At 46.4% G+C, this 26,466-nt stretch overlaps 1 protein-coding gene across 2 annotated transcripts in view; it reads right to left on the minus strand.

The window, feature by feature from the left end:
- Nucleotides 1-14,210, minus strand: part of SORBS3 (sorbin and SH3 domain containing 3) — a 33,351-nt gene extending 19,141 nt beyond the window's left edge. Inside the window, exons 1-5 of one of the 2 annotated variants that reach the window (XM_006864393.1) lie at nucleotides 14,098-14,210; nucleotides 8,550-8,703; nucleotides 8,184-8,301; nucleotides 6,439-6,632; nucleotides 4,008-4,071 (exon numbers count right to left, since the gene is read on the minus strand). In XM_006864393.1, the coding sequence (XP_006864455.1) occupies nucleotides 4,008-4,071; nucleotides 6,439-6,632; nucleotides 8,184-8,301; nucleotides 8,550-8,703; nucleotides 14,098-14,210 (643 nt within the window). Of the gene's footprint in view, nucleotides 1-260; nucleotides 300-4,007; nucleotides 4,072-6,438; nucleotides 6,633-8,183; nucleotides 8,302-8,549; nucleotides 8,704-14,097 lie in introns of those variants that run through there. The other variant, XM_006864394.1, reaches the window with a different exon arrangement.
- Nucleotides 14,211-26,466: the final 12,256 nt, after the last annotated feature.

Raw genomic sequence — 26,466 nt, forward strand, 5'->3', positions numbered from 1 at the left:
GCCCAGAAAAATGAAATCACACCAGGGAGTGGCTGAGCTAAAATTTGCTGGGCTGCAAAACTGATGCTCTTAATTATCATGCTAGTAACCAAGAGCAGAGAAAGAGGACTTGGAGCTCACCGGAAATGGAGCCATAAAAACTTCTCTAGTTGAACTAAACCAACTGGGAAGCCCCAAAGCCAGGCCAGCTGCACACCCCAGCTTTGGAGAGGTAGGACCTGGGAAGGCTTTCTGGCCTGGGATTACTGGCACCCCCTCACCTTTAGGTGGTTCCTCGAGTGTCCAGTCCAGCTGCAGGTCTGTGAGAGCAGAAAGGACACAGTCAGGGCTGGGCCAAAAGCCTCAGCCGCTTCCAGCCTCCGCCTAGAGCTGGGGGCGGAGGGGCTGAGTCAGGGCCTGAAGAATGTCCCAAGGGAGGGAAGGAATTAGGCGGGCAGCTCTCCGGAGGGCTTGAAATGCCTCTGGCAGACTTAAGGGCCTGTGTGAACCAAGCCTGGGCAGTCAACCTACTTGTCCAAAACCTCTTGCTCCTCCCTCCCTGCGTTCCCACAGGCAAGCTCTTCCTGACCTTTGTGGACCAGCCCTGGCCATGTCAGGTGGGGAAATGCAACTTCCTCTTCTCCCTCTTTCCCTTCTTGCTTACATTTCTAGATGTTTATCCTTCTCCTCCGGCCCAGACCCATTCATGATGCCCAGGATTTCTGAGGTCTTCTAGCAAAAGCTATTGACCAACTAATCTGATCCCTTTGCACGCAGACATGGCCTTAAACACATGAAAACACGCTTCTCTCCATCTTACGCCTTCCTCCAGCTTCTGGATTTTCTGCTTTTTTCTGTAGTAAAGGTTGTCCATACCTAACTCACCATTCCCATTCTTTCTAATCAGACATTCGGACCCACCACTCTTGTTCCCAGGGACCCCAGTAACCTCAGTGTTACCAATCTAATGGTCCATTCTCAGTCTTCATCTGATTTGACCCACCAACAGCGGGATCTCTCCTTGCTTTTTCACTTGGCTCTAGAGACCATACTCCCTTTGTTTTCCTCCTTCCTCCCTGGCTGCAATTTCTGAGCCAGATTTGCTGGTTCCTGCTCATCTCTAAAACCTCTTGGGCCTCCCTAGATGACTGTGTCTAGTCTTCTTGTTGTTATTAAGTGCCGTCGAGTCAATTCCAACCCACAGCGACCCTGTATAGGGTTTCTGAGGAGCAACTGGCAAGCTTGAACCGCCAACTTTGCGGTTCAAACTTTGCAGTCCAGCGCCTTGGCCCATAGGATTTAACATCTTTAAAATACTACCCATTCCCAGCCATGATTTACAACCTTGATTGCACATTAGGATTACTTTGTTGTTAAGTGCTGTCCAGTTGGTTCCAACCCATAGCAACCAAGTGTAGGGGTTCCGAGGAGCAACTTGAATCGCCAAGGTGAGCTTGAACTGCCGACCTTTCGGTTCAAACTGATTTTGCAGTCCAGCCCATTAACCCACAGTTCCACACCAGGACTCCTATAATATATCTACCTGGATGCGATCTATTAAGATGTGATTCCTCTTAAACCTGTTCCTCTTACAGGCTTCCCTATCTTTACAAATGCCAACTCCATCCTCCTGTTGGTTCAGGTTTAAAATTATCTTGACTCTTCTCTTTCATGCTATGCCCAATCCATCAGCAAATTCTCATAACTCCTGGTGTGGTGCTGTAGGATAAGCACTGGACTGCTAACCACAAGATCAGCGGTTCAAATTCACCAGAAACTCCTCGGAGACTGTACAGGGTCACTATGAGTTGGAACTGACTAGAAGGAACTTAACTACAACAACCATTAAAATAAGGAGTTCTGGTGGTACGGTGGTGAAGTGCTCAGCTGCTAATGGAAAGGCTGGTGGTTCAAACCCATCCGCAGCTCCATGGGAGGACAGACCTGCTCTAGTAAGGACTTACAGCCTTGACACCCTATGGGGCAGTTCTACTTTGACCTTTAGGGGTGCCAGGAGTCAGAATTGACTCAATGGCACTCAACAACAGCAGTAATCTTCAAAATGTATCCTGAAAGAAGAGGGAAGAAAAAAAAAAAAAGGAGTAACCCACTATAAGTGGATGATCCTGACCTATGCTTGTGGATGCAGTATGACAAAAGAGAGGACAAATCTCTACAGTCAGGATCATTCTCACCCCCTTGGTACACAGGGTCAACAGGGAGGGGGAACTTAGACATTGGTTACCCAAAATGGGGAGACTACAAAGGCAAGAAGTGACTGGCTTATAAGCTTTCAATAGGGAACCTAGTTCCATAGGATACAGGGAAAGGTAGAACCTCCACTGAATTGTTTCCAACCTGTCTGGATGAAGTTAATGAAAGGTGACAGGGAAAGGACTCCTTTCCCCTCTTGCTCAATAGGGAATGATTGCTATCAGGTCTGACAGTGAGTGTTGACAAAAGGAGGGGAGCGGCTGATTTTGCAGTCCAGGAGTGGAGATCCCTGGAACCATCAAGGGAGAAAAGCAAAGTGTGACACCTTGTCTGGAAAGGCAGTGACACTAGGGATGGAGGCAGAGGCAACGACGTGGACAGAAGGAGCGGCTGGGGACTCTGGACTCGGAGAGAGAGGGGGGCCAGGAGTGTGGGGTATACCTTTTGGGTATGCATGCAGGGGACTGTGATCATTGCAATGAAACAAAATATGAGAGGATGAATGTAAAGATAATGTTACGCATGTAAACTAACACATAATTCACAATAAAAACTTTAAAAAAAATGTATCCTGAATCCTACACCACATCCCAGCAGGTCCACTGCTACCACCCTGGTCCAAGATACCATCATCTTGAGCTTGGATGAAACAAAGTCTCCTAACTGGTCCCCTGCTTCCACCCCTGTGCCTCCATCTCTTCTACAACTACAGTCAGGGTAAATCTTTCCAGCCACTATTAGATCATGTCACTGTCTTGCTCATGTCACCTCCCCATGCCTCCTCATCTCTCAGAACTAAAGTCCTTACAGTGGTCCACAAGGCTTCTGTGATCTGACCCCATTACCTCTCTGACTTCATCTCTTATCACATGGCCCTCTCTCATTCCAGTCCAGCCTCTTCCTGCTATTCCAGAACTTGCCAGGCATGCTCCTCCCTAGTTATCTGCCATTCTTACTTCTTCATTCATTCAGAGTTCTGCTCAGAGGGCTCCACTGACCCCCTTACCACCATCTGCCATATTAATTCTTTATCTGCTTATTTTTCTGTTGAGTGGGAGTCTCCCTCTATCTAGAATGTAAGTATACTATGGCAGGAACATTTTTTTTTTTGGTCGTATCTTCAGCCTTCCATGTGAAAGATGTGGGTTTGATTCCCAGCCAGTGCCCCTCAAGGGCAGTCAGCCAGTCACCTGTTAGTGGAGTTTATGTTGAGTATCTGTGATCTGAATAGTTTTCAGTGGAGCTTACAGACGAAGACTGACTAGGAAGAAAAAAACCTGGCGATCTGAAAATCAGCCAATCATGGGAATGACACAGGGCCAAATGGCGTTTTGTTCCATTGTGCATGGGGTACCATGAATCAGGGCCCTACTGGAAAGGAGCTAACAACAACCAATATCTTTAGCACCTAAAACAGTGCTTGGCACGTAGTCAGTACTCCATAAATATTCAAGGGACTGATTGAATGAATGAGTGAACTTGTGGGAAGCTCATATGTACCTCCCAGGGCTGGCTGTTTAAGTTCATGGAACAAAGCAACACTTCATAAAGAGGAACAACCCACTAATGGTGGAATCTCAGCCTCACAGGAAAAGCACAGAAATTTCAGGAAAGATCTTCCCAGTATTCTGGGAGGACACCAAGGGACAGTGTCTGTCACTGTCCTGGAGGTCACAGCTGGGCCTTGAGTACCAGGGGTGGGGGGTAATGGAGACTCCTTTCTTGGGCCAGCTTTAGGGACCACTCACCACAGAGTCTACTGTGGGTAGAGAAATAACTTTCTGAATAGGTGAGGTCCTGGGAGGGAATCTCACCTGGCATTTTCCTGTGAATCTGCTGGAACATTCTCCGGTACCAGTCCCTGGGACTGTCAACACTCTAGGAAGAGAAAAGGCATGGTCAGGCCTCATTGCTCACTGATTCTCCCAATATCAGTCATGCCACAGACATTTTTCCTTAAGGAGCCCTTTCTCAGGCCATCCTTGAAGTCTCACTGATGAACTTTCTGTTGTACTATCTTTAATAGCAATGACTGCGTATGACTTGTTTATGGATAAGACACATGCAACAGTCTGCATCAAAGTGTATACGATGATGATTACTGAGTCATGAAATACTGGGTTTACATTTTTTTCTCTGCCTTTAAATTAAAAAAATATATATTATTCTGTAATAGCTGAAACTTTATACAGAAAATTGGCACAGTAGGTTAAGCATTGGGCTTCTAACCAAAGTCGGCAGCTCAAAAAACACCATCTGTTTCCTGAAAGAAAGATGAGACCACCTGCTTACGTAATGATTTACAGCTTGTGAAACCCTATGGAGCAGTCCCAATGGGGTCCTATAGGGTAGCTATGAGTCGGAATCACCAGCAGTGGGTTTTTAAACAATCTTTATTCAAATTGTTCCACATCACTGGTTAGAATTTTTATAAGGTGTGAACATTTTCATTACTTTCATTCTGTTTGTTCTGTTTCCATTGACCTAGCTTCCTGGCCCAATTGTCTTCTTACCTTTGTTTGTGGATAAATGTTGACTGGTCTCCTATAGTTCATTGTTTGAGGGAGCATATTACACAGGGGTGATATTGTTTATTTGGTAAGCCAATCTATTATCTGGATAAAGAGTAACCCACAGAGAATGCTTCAATTTCTTGTTCAAAGGTTATCTTTGGGTGACAGTCTCCAGGATTCTTCTAGTCTCCTTTGGTCTAGTAAGTCTGATTTTTTTTTTGAGAAATTGGGAGTTTTGTTCTATATTTTCCTTCCATTCTATCTGGGACCTTCTAAATGTCCCTGGTCAGAATGATTGGTATTAATAGCCGGGTACCATCTAGTTCTTCTGGTCTCGGGTTTCAAGAGGTTATAGTTTGCAGGAGCTATTTAGTCCCTTGGATTGGTTTCTATTTTGCTCCATGTGAGTAGAGACCATGTGAATAGGGTTGTATCTTAGATGACCACTCACAATCTCTATTTTTTTTATATTTCTTGGTGTAGCACTCAACCGCAAGGTCTGTTTGAATCGCAAGGTTGGTGGCTCAAACTCACCAGCTGCTCCTCGGAAACCCTATGAGTCAGTACTGACTTGTTGGCACTCAACAACAGTGTTTCTGTAGACGGCAGTGCAATTTAGTGGTGGACTTCACCCTCCATACAGGAGATGGGGGCTCTACTCCCACCCAAGGCACCTCCTGTTTAGTTACCACGTGTCTGCCAGTGGAAACTCTGAACTGCTCTGATGTTGAGCAGGTTTCAGTAGAGTTTCCAGACTAACATGGAGTAGCATGAAAGGCCTAGCAGTCTCCTTCCAAAAATCAGTCACTAAAAACCCCGTAGGTGACAAAGGCCTGATCCTTTTAGGTACGGAGTCACCTTGAGTTGGGGGCCAACTTGATGGTAACAAATAACAATATTCTACAAAGAGCGTATGTTTGTATGCAATTTTTCTTCTTTAAGTGACTATATAGGGAAGATGGTATTTCACATCCCTTGCCTCATTTTGTGTCTCCAAAGTATCTTGGGAGGCAGGAAGGGTATGTTATTAACTCCATTTTCCAGATGAGGTGGTAGAGGCCCAGAGGCACCTGGGTGTGGAAGCAGCTCAGGGCCGCCCAGCCTGGAGCCTCAAACCCTCCCCATCTGCCACAGTGCAGGGTCTTCTCAGGTAGGATTCACTTACACCCATTTCATCATTTTGCCCAGGCCCTGGAGTCCTGGTGTGGCTCTGTAGGATAAGTACTGGACTGCTAACTTCAAGGTCTATGGTTCAAACCCACCAGCTGATGATGCTCCGAAACCCTATGTTGTTGTCAAGTGCCACTGAGTCGGTTCCACAGTGACCCTGTATAGGGTTTCCAAGGAGTGGCTGGTGAGTTTGAACTGCCAACCTTGCAGTTAACAGTCCAATGTTTACCCTACAGCTCTACACCAGGACTCCTAGAAACTCTATACAGGGTTGCTGTGAGTTGGAAGCCACCAGATGGCACACAACAACAGCCCAGGCTCTTAGGATCTGCATCTCACAGGTGGGCCCTGTCAGTATCTGCTGCCCTCGTAGCACTGGCTCTCCACCTCTGAGAACCTGGTGGGAACTGAAGACCCACTCCCCACAAACTACTTGTGCAGCTTAGACACACAAGGGGGTCTGAACCACCCCCCCCCCCACAACACACACACACTGTAATCCACAGAAGTCAGTATGAGCTCCTGGGCCCCATCTCTCCCTGGCCCCCAGCCCTAGACTCACGGATCGGGGAGCAATGGGCATGCCGCTGTCATCCACAGGCCCGATTCCCTCGTATTTGACCCAGCGCTTGTCCCGGCGCTTACTGTCCTTAGTCCATGTGGCTGACCAATTCTGAGCATGCTGAGGGGTAGGGGTCTTCGGGCTCCCCAATGGCCGGCTACCGGGACCCGGCCAAGTCTGATACCAGGCTGTGTCTGTGGGGTGTGTGCAAGAGAACATTAGCAAGAGACGGGGTCCCCACCCGGACTTGTGTGTCCCTTGGCTCCTAAGAACATTGATCCCTGTGGGCTCCAAAGTTTCAACATCTTGTTTGTTTGAATATATGACGCAGACTCTACACACCTCCCCATCCCCAGAAGTACCACTGGCCTCTGTTATGTTTACTTTTCAGTTAAAGAGAATGAAAATGGAGTTTGTTTTGAGAAATCTCTGCCTGCCTCTACTTCACCCCACCCCACTGTCCTGGAGCCGTCCTAAGTTTCCTAAGCCCTCATTACTTGCAGAGAGTTCTGGGGACTTCCCCGCTGGGGCAGCAAAAACAACATGGGTCTGGAGTGGACAGAACTGCACTCAGAGATGGACTTGGCCACTTACTGACTGACTGTGTGACCTTGGGCACATCAGTCAATCTTGGTGTGCCTCACTTTCCAGTTCTGAGAAGTGAGGGTCATCGATACAAAAAGCTTCAGTGAGATGTAGGTGTGCAACTGCCCCCAACAAAGCCTGACACACAGCCCATAGGCTTGTTCACCAGACATGGCTACTGTGTCCTCAGCTTCCCCAGAACTTAGCCCCCAAGAAGCCAGGGGAGCAGCATAAGGGTTTGGGGGCCAAATAGCCAAGGGTTGGAATCAACTAGCTGAACAATCTGTACCTTGCCAGGAGACTGAGAAATTCAATCAGGTAAGGTTTCTAGGGAGCCCTAGTGACTCTGTGGGTTAAGCAGAGGACTGTTAACCAAAAGGTCAGTGATTCAATCCCACCAGCTGCTCCATGGGAGAAAGCTAGCCTTGGAAACCCTATGGGCAGTTACTCTGCCCTACAGGGTAGCTATGAGTCCTAATGGACTCAATGGCAGTTGGATGGAGGCTGTTCCCTGACCAATCAGGAGCTACGGCCTCATATGCAGAAGTTAGGTCAAAGAAAAGGGGCTAGGCATCCTGGAGATGGAGACTGGGAAGGGAGCTCAAAAGGGTGGGTAAGGTTTTGTAAAGCATCTTTACAGTATATAATACATTGTAAGTGCTGCCTCAAAGAAATGCTTGATAAAGGATAACACGTTTGCAGGAGAAGGCGCTCAGGGCTGGCCTGCACCCAGAAGGCCCCAGGAGCTGACAGGCTCTCAGTCTCCGGCTAACATGTGAACATCTGGGCTGCTGAACCACCCTTCCATCCCCATTCCAAGGTAGGCCCTGGCCTCCTGGAGGCCGGCAGGCCCCATGACTATGACCTCTGCACACTTCCCTTCCCTGGAAGGAGTCGGAGCGGAAGGGAAAGGATGTGTCAGCCACTCTCTCCCACAACTGATTTCACTCTCTCAGTTATGCCTGCTCACACAGGAAGCAGGCAGCTGAGCTCAGAGCCCTGGTGGGGGAGGGGGGGACAACTGGCGTAGGACCTCCTGATGGCCTTCAGACACCCCCCTCCCTATTCCCATCCCGACCCCTGTGGTCCCTCCTGCTCCACACAGGGTAGTGCTAGACAACAAGACAGCTCTGACCTCCCACCCCCGACATGGGACCCACCTGGGTGCAGGGGAGCATCTCTCCTCTGTGGGAAGCACCCATTGCACACGGTCCGGGGTGCGGGGTCATGGAACTGGAAATTAAGGGTGTTGGAGCCACCATTCCGGATCACAGGAACCTGTGAGGAGGGGCCAGGAGCGGTGGCTGCTCAGGGCCCAGGTGGTCCCACAGACGAGCAGGTGGGTGACCCCTGGGCACAGCCGACAGCAAAGGCTCCCAGGCCCAGCCTGATCCCAATGACAGGAAACCACTGAGTCTCTCTGGAGCCAGCTTCTGACTACCCTCTCATTTCTTTCATCTTTTGTGCCCCCCTCCAACCCTCCAACCATGGAAACAGTGCCCCTCTTCTTCAGTGGTCTCACTCACCCGTATCCCTCTCGAGAATGAACCTGTATGGGCTCGGAGGTGACTAGGGATGAAGTCGTCCAGGCTGAGCCCAGCAGGGAGGCTGCAAGGAGGGGCCTGCATGCTTAGGCCAAGGTCAGAGGACTCTGGTTGTGCCAGCTGCTCTGGGTGTCCTCTTCAGGAAGGAAGAAGGGAGGAAGAAGGAAGTCCTGCTGAGATCTCCTGCTTATGCCCTCTTGGCTGGACCTGGGGGGTAGGGGTGACTGTGGAAGGGGGTTGTTGGGGCCAGCTGAGTGGGAGCTCACAAGACCCAGGAAGCAGGCTACTGTGGGCACCGGCCTGTAGGCTGCCAGGGCCGGCTGCCATAGGCACAATGGACTGCTTGTTAAGCCAGGGCAGGAGCTCCTGGTGGGAGTGGGGGAGGGGAAGGCCTGGGCAAGGAGGAGGGGAGACTGGCCAGGAGCAGCCTCGGGCATGCAGGTCTGTGCAGTGACCAAAGCTCCAGCCTCAGCCAGCTGGGCAGCCCCCCCCTGGGGCTCTCACTGTACAGCACAGCCTGCTCCCCCAGAGGAAAGCAGAGGGGAACTAGGGAAATTGGCAGAGCTAGGCCGGGCCCATAGGACTTTGTTTCAGTTCCCTCTGCCTCCCCCATTCCCAGAGTCAGTATCTGCTGGCCAGCAGGCATGAGGAAGGACTCAGACCAGAGGAAAGGCCCTAGCCAACAGCAAGGCCACTGCCCACTGGGAAACAGCATTGGCGCCCTAAACCACCAGAACAAGGCCAAGGTTCTGGGGGGAGGGAGGGAAGACAGGGGACATTTCCAGGCTGCTGGAACCACTCCTTAGCATAAAAGGGAGTACTACTAACTCCATTCTTCAGCTTCCTTTCCTCAGACTGGAGGCTTAGAGTGAGGGGGGGGTGGGATGGAGAGCGCAATGGGTCAGACCTACTCTCAGGTGGAGGGTGTGCTCTAGGTGTTTTCCTACATGTGGGGACCCTCCCCCATTTCCTCCTTTGTCTTCAGGCTGCTAGTTGGATGGAGGCTCTTCCCTGGCCAGATAGGTGCTACTGCCCCATATGTAGAAGTTAGGTCAGAGGAAGGGGGCTGAGATGTCCTGGAGATATGGAGGCTGGGAAGGGAGCTCAGAAGGGTGGGTGGAAAAAGAGGTTACCAGGTTAGGGTGCCCAACAGGCCTTTTCTACCCCATAAACCATGGTGTGGAGTCTGTCCCATTGCACTTCTACTGTTGGGTTGGGCCAGAAGCACAGTCAAACTCCTCCTCCTTCAGGAGAGGATTAGTTCTGCACTTTTTGCTCTGTGTTAGATTGTGTGGGCCTGCAGTGTTGTGTGTGGGCCTGCAGTGTTGTGTGTGCCTCCACTTGTGTGGAGGGTAGTGGGGTGGGATGAGGGTGGAACACTGTGACTATCATTTGGGGGTACCACCATTGGGGATCATGTGAGTAGCATGGGTTGTGGGTACAGAGAAGTGTCAGCTGAATCCTATATGAGGGTGTGTGTGCAATGGGTGGTCACATGAACAGGGCATGAGCTACAAGGGGGGGGGTAGAAGAGATGAGGGGGCATGGGGACTGTGACTGTCAGGCCTAGGCGGTTGGCAAGGGCACAGACAATGCTGGGGGAAGCTCCCTGTCTCTGGTCTGAGTTTGGGGGTGGGGATTTTTTCTGACATTGGAGCTGAGGCCTTTTGAGGATCTAATCTATCTAGCTTTTCTGTGCCCATTCCTGGCTGTGGGGAGTGGAGGGCTGAGGCTGGAGGAGGGGCAGTCCACCAGCTGGATCTAATTAGGACTCCTACCAAAAGCAAAACATGTACACACACCCCAGTTCCTCTGCTGCTGCTCTTTTCCTTGTAGGGGGAAACTGAGGCAGGGGAGAGTGGGAGACCAGGAGGCCAAGGAGACTAGATCTAAGAAGGGAATTCCCCTTGCCCAGCTGACTGCTTGAGGTCAGGTTGCCTGGTCAGCAAAAGCAATCTCAACCCATCAGCTGACCAGGACCATCCTTTCCTAGCTTCTCCCATCCTACGCCTTTGTGTTCAGTGAGAACTGCCCTCTATTAGGGTGGTGGATGAGAGGACAGGAGATGTCCCCCAACCACCTGAGTTTTCAGACATTGCTGACCCTTGGTGCCCCAACCTGCCTCTTTGCCCAAACAAGGCTCCATTGGGGCCTAACCTCCAGGGATGGACAGGGGCCAGGGTGGGGGAATAGTCTGAGTTTTCTTCTTGCAGTCCTATCAGGAAACATTACGGAGGGCTTCTTATAGGGATTGGAGCCCTGGTAGCATTGTGGGTTAGGCGTTGGGATGCTAACCACAATGTTGGTAGTTCAAACCCACCAGCTGCTCTGCATGAGAAAGACTGTCTGCTCCAGTAAAGACTGAGTCTCAGAATCTCAGAAACTCTCCATAGGGCCCTTATGTTGGAATTGACCTGGTAGCAGTGGGTTGGTTTGTCTTTTTCTTTCCTAGTGATGTGTCCTGGTGGTGCCGTGTTTAAGCACTCAGCTGCTAACAGAAGGTTTTGGACAGCAGCCACTTTGTAGGATAGATGTGGCAGTCTGCTTTCATAAAGCTTTGTTGTTGTTAAGTGCCATCACTTGGTTCTGACTCATAGCAATCCTGTATAGGGTTTCTGAGGAGGAGCTGGTAGGTTTGAATCAGTGACCTGTGGTTAGCAGTCAAGTGCTTATCGTACAGTGCCACACACCAGGAAATCTTATGGGGCAGTTCTATTCTATTTTATAGCATTATTATGAGTCACACTGACGGGATGGCAGTGGGTTTGGTGTGGTTTTAGGGTAATCTTTATGGAAGCCGATTCCCGGTCTTTCTCTCATTGAGTTGCCTGTGGGTCTGAAATTTGGATAGCAGCCTGGTGTTGAACTGTTTTGGCACCGGGGCTGCTCCCTACTAAGAAACCTAATGTTGTTAAGTGCTGTCAAATCAGTTCCGAGGAGCAGCTGGTGGGTTTGAACTGCCAACATTGTGGTTTGCCCTATAAAACTGCCTGAAACTGTCTATGTTGTTGTTGTTAAGTGCCATCGAGTCGGTTCCGACCCATAGCGACCCTGAACAGGGTTTCCAAGGCTATAAATTTTTATGGGAGCAGAATGCCTCATCTTTCTCCCATGGAGCAGCTGGTAGTTTTGAACTGCTGACATTGAGGTTCGTAACCACTACGCTACCAGAGCTCCTTATAAAACTGCCTATGTTGTTGTTGTGAAGTGCTGTCGAGTTGGTTCCGACCCACAGCGACCCTGTATAGGTTTTCCGAGGAGCAGCTTGTACTGTCGACCTTGGAGTTCAAACGGAAAACTGCTTATAGGGTAGTTTTATTTTGTCCTACAAGGTCGCTATGAGTCGGAATCTACTTGAAGGGAACGGATTTTGGGGTCTCCGAGGGAGAATGAGGTACCCAGGGGAATTGGACCTGCATCTGGCCGATGACAGAGGGTGCCAGGAAATTCCTGATGTCCTCTCAATATTCGCCCAACCCCCTTAGGTCCAGGCAACCAGCTCCAAAGGGGTGGAAGAGATGTCAGTTCTCCTTTTGTTGGCAAAGCTCCTTCCCGTCTCTAAATAGGCTCTGACCTTGGGGCCTTACGCTCTTTCCGAAGTACTTTTCAGCTGCAGGTTCAACGAGGGTTTCTCAGATTTCCCCTTTTCTGGACTGAGGGGAAGGAAGAACTTCTAATCTCTTTCCACCTCATCTCCCCTGAGTTTAAGACTCCCAGTCTCTGAGGACCCCTCGGTGGGAGGGGCTCGCTTCACTGCCTTCCCCAGGATTTGGCGCAGGACTGGGTTCGCTCCCAGGTCCCTCCCCGACCGCGCGGCCTCCGCCCCTCTCCCGCCCCCTCTCCAGCCGGCACCTACCTTCCCCGGAGAGCAGGTGGCGGGGACTGAGGCCGCCTGGGAGGGCAGGGGCATCTCTGCGCGACTCCCGACGGCCGCTGCCGCTGCCGCTGAGGGTCCTTCGGGAGGGGTTCAGAAGAAGTCCGCGATGTGCTCGCTCCCCTAGCGACCGGGTCAGGACCGGGCTCCGAGAGACTGGGCGCACGAGGAGAAAGAGGGAGGCCGAGGCAGTGAGCAAGCGAGGGCGCGTGCCCCGGGAGGCAGGAGACGTGAGCGTTGGCAGAGGGAGTTTGTGTTTCCAATCTAGGCTGTTTGCGGAGGGGGGTGGGGGGCGGCTACTCCCTCTCCCGCCTTGCACGCAGGGCGGGGATTCGAGGACCGCCTGTCGAGGGCGTGCGAGTGCCCTCCACCAGGCTTGGGCCGGGCCGGGCGCGCGCGGGGACGCTAGTGGCCTCTGGCTGGGGAGGCCGGGCCGGCCGGGAGGCGGCGCCGGGAGGAGCCGCTCGAGGGTCCCCGGGGAACCCGCTCTAGTTTCCCAGCTGTCCCCCCCCTGGACCCCCCACAACAAGGCTGGCGTCGGACAGGGGGCGGGGGAGCCTGCGAGGGCCACTCAGAGTTTCCAGCGACACGTCCAGCGTGTGGGAAGGGAGCGGCTGCCGGCTGGAGCCAGGATAGGGCAGGAATGATTAACGAGAACTAGCGGTGGGCCCCAAGTCGAGCCAGCAACTAACTGATACGGCGTCGCAGCCTCAGAGAGGCCGGAGACGGGATCTAGATGCAGACAGGCTTGGGACCCAGATAAGCGAGGAAACGGCGAGGGCCCCTGCAGGCAGAGCTGCCTAGCGTAAATAGTTAAGGCCTCGGGGAAAAGAGATTTTGTGCGTGTTTGGACATGTGCAAACACACACACACACGTGCAAGCACCGGGGATAGCCGCGGGCGAAAATCGATCTAAGGGAGCCGCCCCCTAGGCGCACCACACCCTAGAATGAGGGTGGGGTCCTTCTGGCGAGGATGGGGTTAGGAGGGTCTTGGTGTTCCCATAAACCGTATTTATTTTGATCTTGCTGCTTTTCCGCTGTTCCCGCTGTTTGGCACAAACCCCAAGAGCCCCGCCCATTGGCTCCCATTTCTTTCTGGCAGTTCCAAGGCCCCCTCATCCCCTCTGTTTGCACAGTAGAAAGTGAAGATGCAGACTCTCAAGTACTTCTAGTTTGGGACTTGGATCTGGGACCCCAGACCAAGCTAACAGTAACTGAGCAACTTCAGATTCCTCTGCGGACTGAACAACTATAGATTTTGAAAATACGTGAACATTAACTGCATACTCGCTAAAACTAGATGTTTTCGCCCATCTTTTCTCTGTTCAGTTAAAACAGCTATCTCTGGTTGTGGTGAATACGCATGAAACAGAATCACATTAAGAAACTGCTCAAGGAGATGTTTAGGCTATGAGGAGGCTTGAGAGATCTATTTTCCAGAGCCTGCAGGGTTGCCACGTGTAGATAAGATGGGTTTCACTATGGGCTCATCTAGCGGAATTGGGATGCTTATAGGGAAACAGATCCAAGCTTCCAAGAAAGTGCCTTTTCCCTCCCCTAAAATTTAGGATATTTGCCACCCCTAGGTATTTTCCTCTTCCCTCCCTCAGGGATAAATTATGTGCCTATTTCCTGAGTCACCTGTTTTTCCCACCTGTCAGGGTCCTTGGAAGGACTAATAGGAGGGACCACATCATTTTCATTTTCTTCCTTGTTCTCCAAAGATGGTGAAGTCGAGTATCTTCCAACTCCAGGAATCCTGGACATACCCTCTCTCCCCAAGAGCAAGCTTCCTTTATTCTCTAGGGTTCTGACTTGGGCTCCAAGAGAAATATTTAATGTAGAGGTTGCAGTTGAGTTGACAAAGGTCTCAACTTCCTGTTTGTCACAAAGGGAGGTGACAGCCATCTGCAAGGAGCTGGGGGTTGACCACCAGTTTCATCACTATGGGAATAGGGAGACGAATGACCAGCTTGGCAGGAAGAGGTGGGACAGACCCAGGTGGAGACCTAAGCCTTTTTCCTAAGCTGCTTTGACTTCTGTCTCCCTAGTCCCCTGTTTTGCGGGGCTTATCACCTTCTCTCTCAAGTCAGAACCTGATTTGTTCTGCCACCAGTGAAAAGGCAAAGACTCCTTCCCAGTCTTATGCTGCTTGGACAAAGGAAGGTCTGTAATGGGATCTCTCCATTGTGTTCCATGGTACCCATCTGACCTCATAGAAGAGAGAATGGGAGCTTGGTGGAAGCATAGGGCAAGAAAGACATAAGGAACCTTGGCTGATTTCTGCCCACATTTAGGAAGAAGAATTCTGTTTCTTTGAAAACTATGAGATGAACAGGAAAAAAATTATAAAGATCCAGAGATTTAGCCAAGAACCAGGTGTCTGATTTCTCAACGTCTACCTCTAGCTTCAGCTGTACTTGCTGTTGGCCTAACTCACAGCTGGCTTCTTTTTAGGGAGAGGCTAAGGATAGGGAAGTTTGTACTAGATAACTTGAGCTGTTGTCAACAGAACAGATTCCTTTCATCCTAAAGTGCTATCTCCTTGCCTGACTACCATATCTTTGAGCAGGGACCTCCCTCCCTGTGAGCCCGCCTTTTCTCTACCTTGGGCACTGCCTTTTGTCAGGGGGCTGCCTCTGCCTTCTCTGTGCCACCTGAGCCAGAGTAAACATGGTTACATAACTGCTCTGTTTCCCTAGCAATCTGATCCCAGTCACCAGTGTTCAGTCCCCCAATTCCCCACCCCTTAGGCTGCCACCTTTTGTTCTGCGGATTATCCCCCAATAGCACCCATGTCAACAGAAATCTGTTCATTCTCACCACTCTAAAGGATGACTAACTAAGAAGCTACCAGTAAATGTTGTGGCTCTTCACACGGAGGGGGAGAAGAGGGTGGCTATTCATCCAGGAATGCAGGTCACTCTGAAAACCAACCTCTGTCAGCAGAGGAAGGATGAATGGAAAGAACACTTCAGTAGCTTTTTATTGTAACAAGGAAGGTCAGGTGAGTAGGAGAGAGCAGGGAATTCAGATTTATTTCTCAGGTGGGTAAAGGAAAGCAATGGATCCCACAAGATATAAGCCCGCACTCTTCATTTCTTGAATGTCTTTCTCCAGTGCTGGAGTCTGGCATCCAAGTCACACTGCTGAGCTCTACGGCTGAGGAGCCAAGCAGCTCCCCAGCTCTGTACCTCAGTCCCCCATGTTATAAAAAGGGCATCTGCTGTTTCTTTCCTTCTCCTCTCTCAGATGAACTCTGGTATGTGAAGACAAGTAAAAAACTATTGTTACTAAGTCCACAAAAACATCTACCTCCTTGGGTGAGTGAGTAGAGTCTGGGATCTTAAAAGCTCATGAACAGCCATCTAAGGTGCAGCTATTGGTCTCTCCATGTGTGGAAGAAAGAAGAGTGCTGAGGACTGAAGATGCTTGGAATCAATTAGTCCAATGGATTCATGGGACATGTGAAATCAGTCTCCATGACTTCCAGACCAGAGAACTAGATGGTCCCCAGCTACCACTACCAACAGCTCTGAAAGAGATCACATTAGAAGTTCCCAGATAGAGTGGGAGAAAATGTGGAACAAAACACAAAATAAATAATAATCATAAAATACTGGGCTTACTGGTCAGAAAGGAATAAGCAGCGATTATGGCCCTCAACCACCCTTCAGGTCTAGATAGAAATCCTTGTGGGCCAATTTTCAGCCAAGCAGTAGATATACTAGAGTTCCAGTTCATACATGCATAGGTCTATTCCAAACAAAATGTTGTTTACACATGTCTTTGGAACCACTGGAAGGTCGCAGACAAGTTCTCTCAGTACTTGCCTTAGTCTCGTTTTTCAGTGCTATTCAATCGTTTCTGACTCATAGCGATCCTGTATAAGGTTTCCAAGAAGCAACTGGTGGGTTTGAATGTCTGACCTTGTAGTTAGCAGTCCAGTGCTTATCCTACAGCACCACAGCAGAGGTTGCCTTAAAAACACACACACACACACACACACACACACACACGCCAAAAAAAAAAAATCCAAACAGTCAAAACAATGGCTTCCAAGAAGATCTGCTACACAAGTTAAATTTGAGGCAGAGAGGTCAGATCAGAAAGTTTTGATGATTGGAATTTTTTTTTTTTTTTTTTTTTTTGTGTGTGTGTGTGTGATCTTGATAGATTTTCTCAAAAGATACAAGATACAGGGACTTATTATGAAGAAATTTTAAGAAAACAATATTCCATCAGTGAGAAAAAGGCCCTTCAGACTTCTTTTTGTTCCCCAAACTTAACATTTAGAAGGGACATGATTTGAGTCCCACCCACAAAGATGCCAAAACTGCTGTTTTGATGGAAGAGTACAGAATTCTTCAGGGAGAAATGGAAACTGCCCTCAGAAGTATATAGACCTAGATGGAGGATGTGTAGAGAAACAATAGCTTCATATTTTGGTATTTTTACAGGGCAAACCAGAATGAGTTAGGGAAAAAAGCACTGTTTCTTTGGAGAAATATGGCCTTCTCTGGAGGGGAGATGAACTGAACTCAAATCACATCAGCACAAATATAACTGTTGTCTTCCTTGGGCTCCTGCTTGGTCCTCTTGATTCCAGTATCTGCTTATGTTGCCAGGCAACTTCTACTGATGCCCCTTGTCTGTGTCAGCCACTCATGGGAACAAAAGCAGGCAGAGGAAAGAGCTATTCCCAAGCCTGTCCCATCTAGAATCCAAGTTTTTTGGTATAGTCACTGTCAAGTGAGGGATCTCTGAGAGTGCACAGAAACATAATACAGGTCAAGTATGTCAGTGTTGGGCCAGCCAGGATGAGTGAGTGGAAACCCACAGGAATAGAGTATAAGAGCCTTTAAGGCCTGATTTGCACAGATCTTTCCATAGCATTTGCATGATGTAATAGGCATCCATTCAGGGTTCTCAGAGTCCATCAAATCCAAACCCTGAAGGCTGTGAGAGAGTTCAGCCTTTTACTCCATTTATCTAGCCTGTCCTCCAGGAAGCCTTGACAGTGACATCACATGAATGATTGGTCTCTCTTCCTCTTTTTATAGATGAACAAACAAGCACAATGTTTGTCTTTGAGAAGAAGTGAACTGTGTGAACGGCTTTTAGTTCTTAGTAAAGATGGAAAAAGCAAGTGGCTGTCAGCTCTTTAAAGAGGAGATTTTCTAAAAGAATGGTACATGAGTGATGGCCTCTGAGGGAAATCCAGCCAACTCAACTCAGCCATCAAGAAGGGCACAGAACCAAGAGTTGGCAAATAAAGCCTGCTCCGTCCTTTGCTAACTCAGACATACTGAGAGAAGATAAGAGGGCTGGTTTGTTGGCCAGTGGAGATTATGACCAGTGCTTTGGCTTCTGAACAAAGAATAACCTTATCGTCCCACCTCCTTAAATTCTATGATGAACCTTCTCATTAACTCTGCAACATTAAAAAAGACCATCAAATTGACCATTCCATTCTTAATCCCCTGCATCAAAATGAAATGTATGTATGAGGGGGATAGGATTTTATGATTCAGTTGTGAGTCATTGTGTTCAGGTCTAATGGCGATTGTCATTAGAATGTAGAAAAGGAGCAACTAAAAGAGGGGAGCAGTTAATCTGTCATTTCAGAAACAGAGGACCCTAGGACCATTGAGATGGAAGAATATGACAGGATTAAGGGATCCTTACAAGCAAAGCAGTGACAACAGAGATGGTGGCAGAGGCGATGGCACAGAGAGATAGAGCAGCAGCGGGACTGTAGGCCCATGGACTGAGAAAGGCAGTGTGCATATAAGCAAGAAATTGGTTTGCAAAATATACCCTTTGGACATTTACATGAATATATATATTTTCAAGGTGGTATGTGTACATCAAAAAAAGGGTAACAGAAATAAATACTGTTGGCTGAGGGTGCATGGAGGAGATTGTAATCATTACAATGATTTGCTGAATGTAAAATGAATTATCTGCCCTGTAAGCCTTCACTTTCACTCAATACACATTAAAAAAAAAAAAAAAATTCTTTCCAAAATCTGAAAGTTGTGGAAAAATCAAAATGTGAGACCATGAGACTATATATACCTGGCAAGAATGGGGAGTAGGTTTAAATTTGTTGTTGTTAGGTGCCATCAAGTTGGTACCGACCATAGTGACCATATGTACAATAGAACGAAATATTAGCTGGGACCTCACCATTTTTTATATGCCTGAGCCCAGTCCTGCCACCACTGTGCCCATCCATCTTGTTGAGGGTCTTCCTCTTTTTCTCCAACGCTTCACTTTACCAAACATGATCTCTTTCTCCAGGGATTGGTCCCTCCTGATGATATGTCAGAGTATGAGAGTGGAAGTTTGGCCATCCTGGCTTCCAAGGAGCACTCTGACTGTACTTCTTCCAACACAGATTTGTTTGTTCTTCAGGCAGTCCATGGTACTTTCAGTATTCTCCTCCAACACCATAACTCAAATGCATCAATTCTTCTACAGTAGTCCTTATTCACTGTCCAACTTCTGCATGCAAATACCATGGCTTGGGTCAGGCACCCCTTAGTCCTCAAACTGACATCTTTGCTCTTCAATACTGCAGAGAGATCTTGTGCAGCAGATTTGCCCAATGCAATATGTTGTCTGATTTCTTGACTGCTGCTTCCATGCGTGTTGATGATTTAGATACAGTGAAAGAGAAATAAGAATTTGCATTGGAGCCACTAATTATCAGGCTTTTAAACAGTTTCTCACAACTCCGGAAATAAGGTGAAATATGACTCTCATCTTAGATTTAAATATATTTTCATTTTACTGAAGGTTTAGGTGAGGCAAAAAGACATTGCTAAGTCAGGATGGTATTTGGATAACACAGAATCCAAAACGCATACTCAGCTGATTTGAAATTAGAAGTCTGAGCTCATTTTCTGGCCTGTAAACTGCTCTGTGGCCCTTAATGTGGCTGAGTTCAGGCTGTCTTACTTAACTCAGCAGTCCTGGATATAGATGTCCTACCTCTACTGTCACAATGCTGTTGTTAAGTGTCATCCAGTCGGTTCTGACTCACAGTGACTCTGTACAGGGTTTCCGAGGAGTGGCTGGTAGGTTTGAACTGCTGGTCTGGCAATCAGCCATCCTGTGTTTATCCTACAGCACCACACCATGCGTCCAAAATCACATGAAACAAAATCACACAAATCAAACCCAGGCACTCCTGTTTACTGGACCTAAGCCATAGTACTGGTGGAATTCCCTCACTGACATGTTTTCCTCTCTAGGGCTTGGGTGCTTCCCCTTTGCACAGTGCTCTACTTGCCTCTTGTTGTGCCGTCGGTTCTGACCCATAGCGACCCTGTATAGGGTTTCCGAGGAGCAGCTGGTGAGCTTGAACAGCTAGCTGACCTCACAGTTCAAATGGCTTTGCAGTCTGGCGCATTAACCCACAGTGCCACACCAGGACTCCCTACTTGCCTAGAGAATGCAATTTTTTCTTGTGTATCCACAGCACCTAAAGTCATTTCTACTTTCATAAGCTGACCCAGCATGTCCTCCTCCCTGGTTTCTTCGGCTTCTTCCCAAATGGAATTCATCCATGCCTGGTGTTAGGACCACATGCAGAGTTATTAGGTTACTGTATTATTTTTATCCTTTGTGAAGACTAAGTTTACCAAGCTTTCTTTTAAGTAGCAAGCTCTGCTGGAGAAGCCACAGAAGGAACTTGGACTTGAGCATGAATTGTAGTTGTTGTTAAGTGCCATCAAGTTGGCTCTGACTCACAGCAGAATTAGTGGTGGGCAAAATCCAGAAAGGAAGCCAGGGCTGAGGGAGTGGATTCTAAGTGGGAGAAACAACTAACTGCCACTGCTGCATCAAACTCAGTTTAAAACTCATGAGCTGGAGAGTCTGAAGAAAGAGGTACTTTCTATTGTGATAGAATTCCTTGACCTTGTCAGAGATCAGACCAGACACCAAACATCAGGCTTTCCCTTGACATCTGGAATCTTTAAATGGATAAGAGCCAAACAGAAGTATCTCCATTAAGAAATAAGAGAAATAGAGACAGAGGAAGCCAATGACATTATCATTTAAGGGTTTTTTCTTTTTTAATCTTAAAGATGACTTTCAATTTACAGTAAGAAATTTCTAACAAATTCATTTCTTATTCATAAGAAAAGACTTAATAAATGAATTCTGCCAACAAATAACACTGCCAGCTTTTTCTTTAACTTAACCGGAAGTACGAAAAAGTAGATAATCTCTATTTATACAAGCAAATAATATAGCATTGAGAGAACCTAAAATAAATAAAGATTGCACCACCAGCTAGGTTTTATGTATCTGACCACATCCCTCATTTAGCGAATACAGTCTTAGATGATAGCTATGGACACTTCTATTAGGAAAAGAGCTACCTACCAGTCACAGAGCACTGAGAAGAAACAAGTGTTCATGATGGCATCTTCAAAAAGTTCTTAACAACAACAAAAGTTCTTTAACAGACAAATCTTACTCCAAATCTATGGTAGGTCTCCTCTTTGCTACATGTACTTCACTTTAACATGCAAAAACAAAAAAGACATTTGGAGACAGCAATGTCACGAGTGAAGGAAATGTGGACCAGAGATTCCAGTGAGGCAGTGTGCAGGGTCTTAACTATAGAGTTGCCCAGAGGGATGCTCCATGTCCATGGCCTTGTTTCTTAATCTTAAACAACTGAGATTGTCAGCAGAGGAGAGGAAGAGAAGCAAGGCTAGCCATAACCCTATCTCAAACAAAGATGTTATTTAGCAAGTCTTTCCAAGGTTGCTGGGGCACGAGGCCAGGGCCTCCTGGGAGGCAATATACTCTCTAGTATCATCTTTACCTTGTGGCTGCATAGATGAAGGCAGCTAACACTGACCCCATTCACTTCTGTTGGCTAGATATCCACAGGTCAGGTCACAAGTCTCATTTCATACTCTTGTCAACGGCACAAAGCTCTATTGTTAATATAGCTCTCTGTTCTCAAGAGTAACATCCCTATTTTTCTACTAGACAACTTTCTTCTCCTATATGTTTGTTTACTCTTTCTTGTCAACATCTGAACACAGCAGTGCTGAATAAGGATTATCGTGATCCCAACCCTCCTAAATCTATTGCCGGAGCATCCTAGGTTGCCTTTTACTTCCCTCTTCTAACAGGCTACAGAAAAGATGTGGACTCCGTGTCAGACAAAGTGGAACCCATGATGATAACCACAAATGATTTTAGAAGTTGGAACCTCATGCCTACAACTTGGGCTCTGGGTTCACTTTTCCTCAGAAATCTGTCTGGTGGGTAAAAAAGCTGACTATTGCTTTGAAAGAAACTTGGGTTTCACTGTTACTATAACCACCAAAACAAATACTGGGGATTCTAGAGTGGTGTCTCAACAAGTCTATATGGGATAAGAAATACATTTTTAATACAAAGACCAGAGGAAATCCTAATGATTATCACAAAGAAAAACTATGAATCAATAAATCAAGGGCAAGATCTTCCTAGAACAGTTTAAACTGATTGGCCACTCAGATTGGCTAGGATGAACTTAATTCTCAAGAGCTTGTGTTTCATATTTATAAATATTGTTCAGTTTTGAGTCAGTTCATAGCAACCCTTATAGGGTTTTCAAGGAGCGGCTGGTAGGTTTGAACTACTTTGTGGTTAGCAGTTCAGTGCTTATCCTACAGCATCACACCAAGTCTCCTTATTTACAGACATGGTACAGTAAAAACTTCTGGATATCAGCTATAATATTGACATAAACAAGGAAGGCAGAGGGAACAGATTTAGGCCTGCTTCATTCTGAGAGCTAGGGGAGCCTCTTGGGTGATGACCATGAACACATGTGTAGAGTCCAGCTATATGCCAGGTAGGCAGTTTCTTTTGCTTGAAATCTCTGTCTTAAGAGAGCAGCTGCTTCAAACTGTGTTTGAAAAACTACTGATAGAGAAGAGATTAAGGTGCAATGCCAAGGGTAAAAGGGCTCCAAGTTATCCAATTTTAAGAAATCCCACTCTTGCTCCTCAATGATGTTGAAAATACTGCTGACAAATAAGGGCTTTTTTCTTCCTATTCTGAGGTGCCAGGAAATCAACCTCATACTACCAGGACAAGAACACAAATCTTTGCTATTGAGAAAAATTGCTTCATCAACTTGCAACTAACTTTATGGCGTGGAAAAAGTGCTGGTGGTGCAGTGGGTTATGCCCTGGGCTGCGAACAAGTTGGCAGTTTGAATCCACTTGCCACTCAGTCTTCAGGAGAAAGACCAGGCAGTCAGCTTCCATAAAGATTTATAGCCACAGAAAACCTACAGAGCAGTTCTGCTCTGTCCTATAAGGTTGCTATGAATGGGAATCAACAGTAGTAGGTTTGGTGTTTCAGTTTTGGCTATGGAGGAATAGAAAAGGCAATGTAAATATAGTGTAGGGGACATGGAAAATACTGATAATCCAGTAAAGTCTGACTACTCTACCTTTAGGCAAAGAGCTAGATCAAAACCATCAGTATATGATAAGCAATTTTCACTTTGCTTGGTCAATATCTAATCACAAAGGACAATGAATCAGCAATGTCTACACCCATAATGAATGTGTTATCTTGAGGCTCACAGGAAAACAGAAGTTGTTTTTGCTTAAACACACACATGCAGCAACTTGCCTTAGCTTATTTTTACTTTTGCACTAAACATTCAGAACACGAAGATTATGAAGTATGTTTTAAACTTGGTTAGATGATTATTTTTCATTAAAAAAAAAAAAATAGCCATCTGATTAATTTGAAATGTCATGATGTGGCTATAGCCAAAATTGGGAAACCTGGCCCATGTGATGGATGTGTCATTTTCAAAATGGTGCTTCAAAAAAGTTTATTTAAAAAAAAAAAAAAGTCCCTTTACACGTACAGAGAACTGATGTAAGAACATTTTTTACCCCTTAGATAGGAGAAGTTGCAGAAATAGAAGATCCCTGTAGACCTTAGTGTGAAGAAGAAGCAGAGAACAGCATTTTTAGTATCCTTAGAACATGCAGGGGGAAAGACTTCAATAAAACAGAAGAACTTTTGAAAACACCAACTCTGCAGAGCTTTAATAGCAGTTAAAACATCTGCTTGCAGTCTCAGCAGCCACTTTTTTTGGGTCATTATTGTAGCTCTGGTAGCATAGTGGTTACAAATTGGGTTGCTAATCTCATGGTCAACAGTTCGAAACTACCAGCTGTTCCACAGGAGAAAGATGAGGCTTTCTGCTTCCACAAAGATTTATAGCCCAGAAACCCTATACAGGGTCACTATGAGTTGCAACAGACTCCATGGCACAAAACAATAACATTATTGTAGGTATACCTATCACACAACTTGCCAATTCAACTTTTTATAGGTGTACAACTAGACAGCAATCATAATAGTTACTCAAACAACCTCAATCAATGCAATTTTTCCATCACTTTTAACCCTGCTTTTCCCCTTCCTTCCTGACCTTGGTGACCATAAATAAACTTTGGTATCCGTATATTTGCCTTTTATTTTTTCTTTTAAGTGAGGTCATACAATATTTGTCTTTTGCAATTGGCTTATTTTGCTTGTCTTATCTTCAAGTTCCATCCACACTTAGCATGTATCAAGACCTCATTTCTCCTGGGATTTGGATCTTGATTAGGTTTAGGATCATGTGTTCACGGGACACCACAATTAATTGTCCTAATAATGTGGTTAGTGCATCTGTTCTACTTCCTAGTTCCTTGATTAGTGCATGCAGTCTTAAAAGCTTGCAAGAAACTATCTAAGGCATAACAATTGGTCTCTATTCACTTGGAGCAACAAAGGAAGGCGAATCAGGAATGGGAAGAGAAAATGGAACGTGTGGCCAATTGCCTCCATGAACAACTACCTCCTTTGCCATTGAGACCAGAAGAAGTGGATGGTACTTGGCTACCATCACTAATCATTCTGAACAAAGATTCCATAGGAGAAGCTTGATAAAAAGGGAGACACTGCAAAACAGAATTTTAAATTCTCATGGACCCCACACTTTGTGTAGACATGGAGGGCAGATAAACTACTGAAACAGTTGCCCTGAAATAATCTTTAATCCTTAAACCAAAAATAGTCCCTGAAGTATCTTTAAAAAGATCTGCCTTTAGCAGTATATTCTTTTAAGAACTCTATGTGATCAAATTGACAGCAACAACTCAAAGATTATAGGAGCCTTAGTGAATTTATATTAATGAGGCAGAAGAACTCAGAAAAAAAGGGCAAGAATGGTTGTACAACTCGAAGAATGTAATTAAAATCACCAAGTTGTACATGCAGAAACTCTTGTATTGGTGTATGTTTTGCATTGGACTGTGAACAGTTTGGCAGTTCAAATGCACCATTTTGCAGGAGAAAGATGAGGCAGCCGGCTTCCATAAAGATTTATAGTTTCAGAAAACCTATGGGGTAGTTCTACTCTATTACAATTTTCTCAACAACAAAACAAAATTTGTTGTTGTTGTTAGGCGCCATTGAGTCAGTACCAACTCATAGTGACCCTATGCACAACAGAATGAAACATTGCCTGGTCCTGTGCCAACTTCACAATTGTTGCCACGCTTGAGCCCATTGATGCTGCCACATTGCCAACCCATCTCGCTGGGGGTCTTCCTCTTTTTCTCTGACCCTCCTCCTTACCAAACATGACATCCTTCTACAGTGACTGGTCCCTCCTGATAAATTAAGAAGGAAAAAAATCTGCTAGCTTGGTCTCAGTCAGGAGTAGCAGTCCCAGCCTCCTTGGAAGCTATCATTTAGAACAAAACATTTAAAATGTTACAATCCCCCAATGAAGCCTAAAGTGAAGAAAAGCACCTTTATTACAATGTATTTCTACAGTTCATGCCTTCTAAACTATTTTGAGTCATAGGTGCAGATACATATGTAGACAGTATCGATTCTCATTTTAAGAAACTTATTTATACCATTTAGATACATTTACTATGTGTAACTGTCTAAATTGTGGAAATACACACTCTAGCTTTCTACAGAACATAATGCCTTTATGTTTAGAATTAAACAGAACATCAAAACTATCTTCCTTTATGGAAGTGGTGCTGTGGGCTAATGTGCTGGACTGCAAGGTTGGTTTGAACTGCAAGGTTGGCGGTTCAAACTCACCAGCTGCTCCTTGGAAACCCTATACAGGGTCACTACGACTCGATGGCACTTAACCACAAAAACAACTATCTTCCTTTAAGAGCTGCTGTTGTTCTATCTTAAATTCACTCAGATTTTCTTGGATTCCCTCAGGCTGATCCCTCAACACCTCAGAAGGATCCTGTAAAAAAATACCCTTTTATGACATTTCTGTCAAGGAAACTTACTTTATCATATTATACCTTTTAGAGATAATAATGAAGACATTCCTAAATAATCATCCCACCAATTAGCAAAATATTATTTTAGCTTATAAATATCTGTTATAATGCTTTCACTCTGGCCTACTGATTTAAGCCCTTAAGGATATCTTCTTCCTGTGGACTGTGTATGTGTACTGATAGCCCAGGTGAAAAGGGGAAGAGATAGGAAAGTGTCATCTCTAAAATCTGTCATTGAGGACTGACCTTCATATTTGGAGACATTTTTAGAGCTGCGATCTTTTCTAATATTGAACTGTGGGGATGAGGAGTACCATGCTTGTCCAGGTGATCCAGTCCCTCTTTTGAGCATAAATCAATGACACCAGTAAAAAACAAATATTCAGACTTTGGTCCCCTTCTTTTATAGGTTTTACTTACAACCTGTAAGAGATCCGTATGCCCTTCCACAATATCTTTCCAATCTTTTTACTAATAGAGCAATCCAATACACCAGATTCCAATTCCCAAAAGCGCTTTCACCTCTCATAACAATTAGGAGCTGCTAGAAAAAGGTACAGGAAAACAGAGACAGGTGGGCTAAACCCTTAATCTTCTAAAGAAAACAATGTTTTTGAAAGAAAGGTTTCTGTTTTCCTTAAAGCTCCTAATATGAAACACTACTG

Source organism: Chrysochloris asiatica, unplaced genomic scaffold, assembly GCF_000296735.1.
Source record: "Chrysochloris asiatica unplaced genomic scaffold, ChrAsi1.0 scaffold00064, whole genome shotgun sequence".
Classification (NCBI taxonomy): domain Eukaryota; kingdom Metazoa; phylum Chordata; class Mammalia; order Afrosoricida; family Chrysochloridae; genus Chrysochloris; species Chrysochloris asiatica.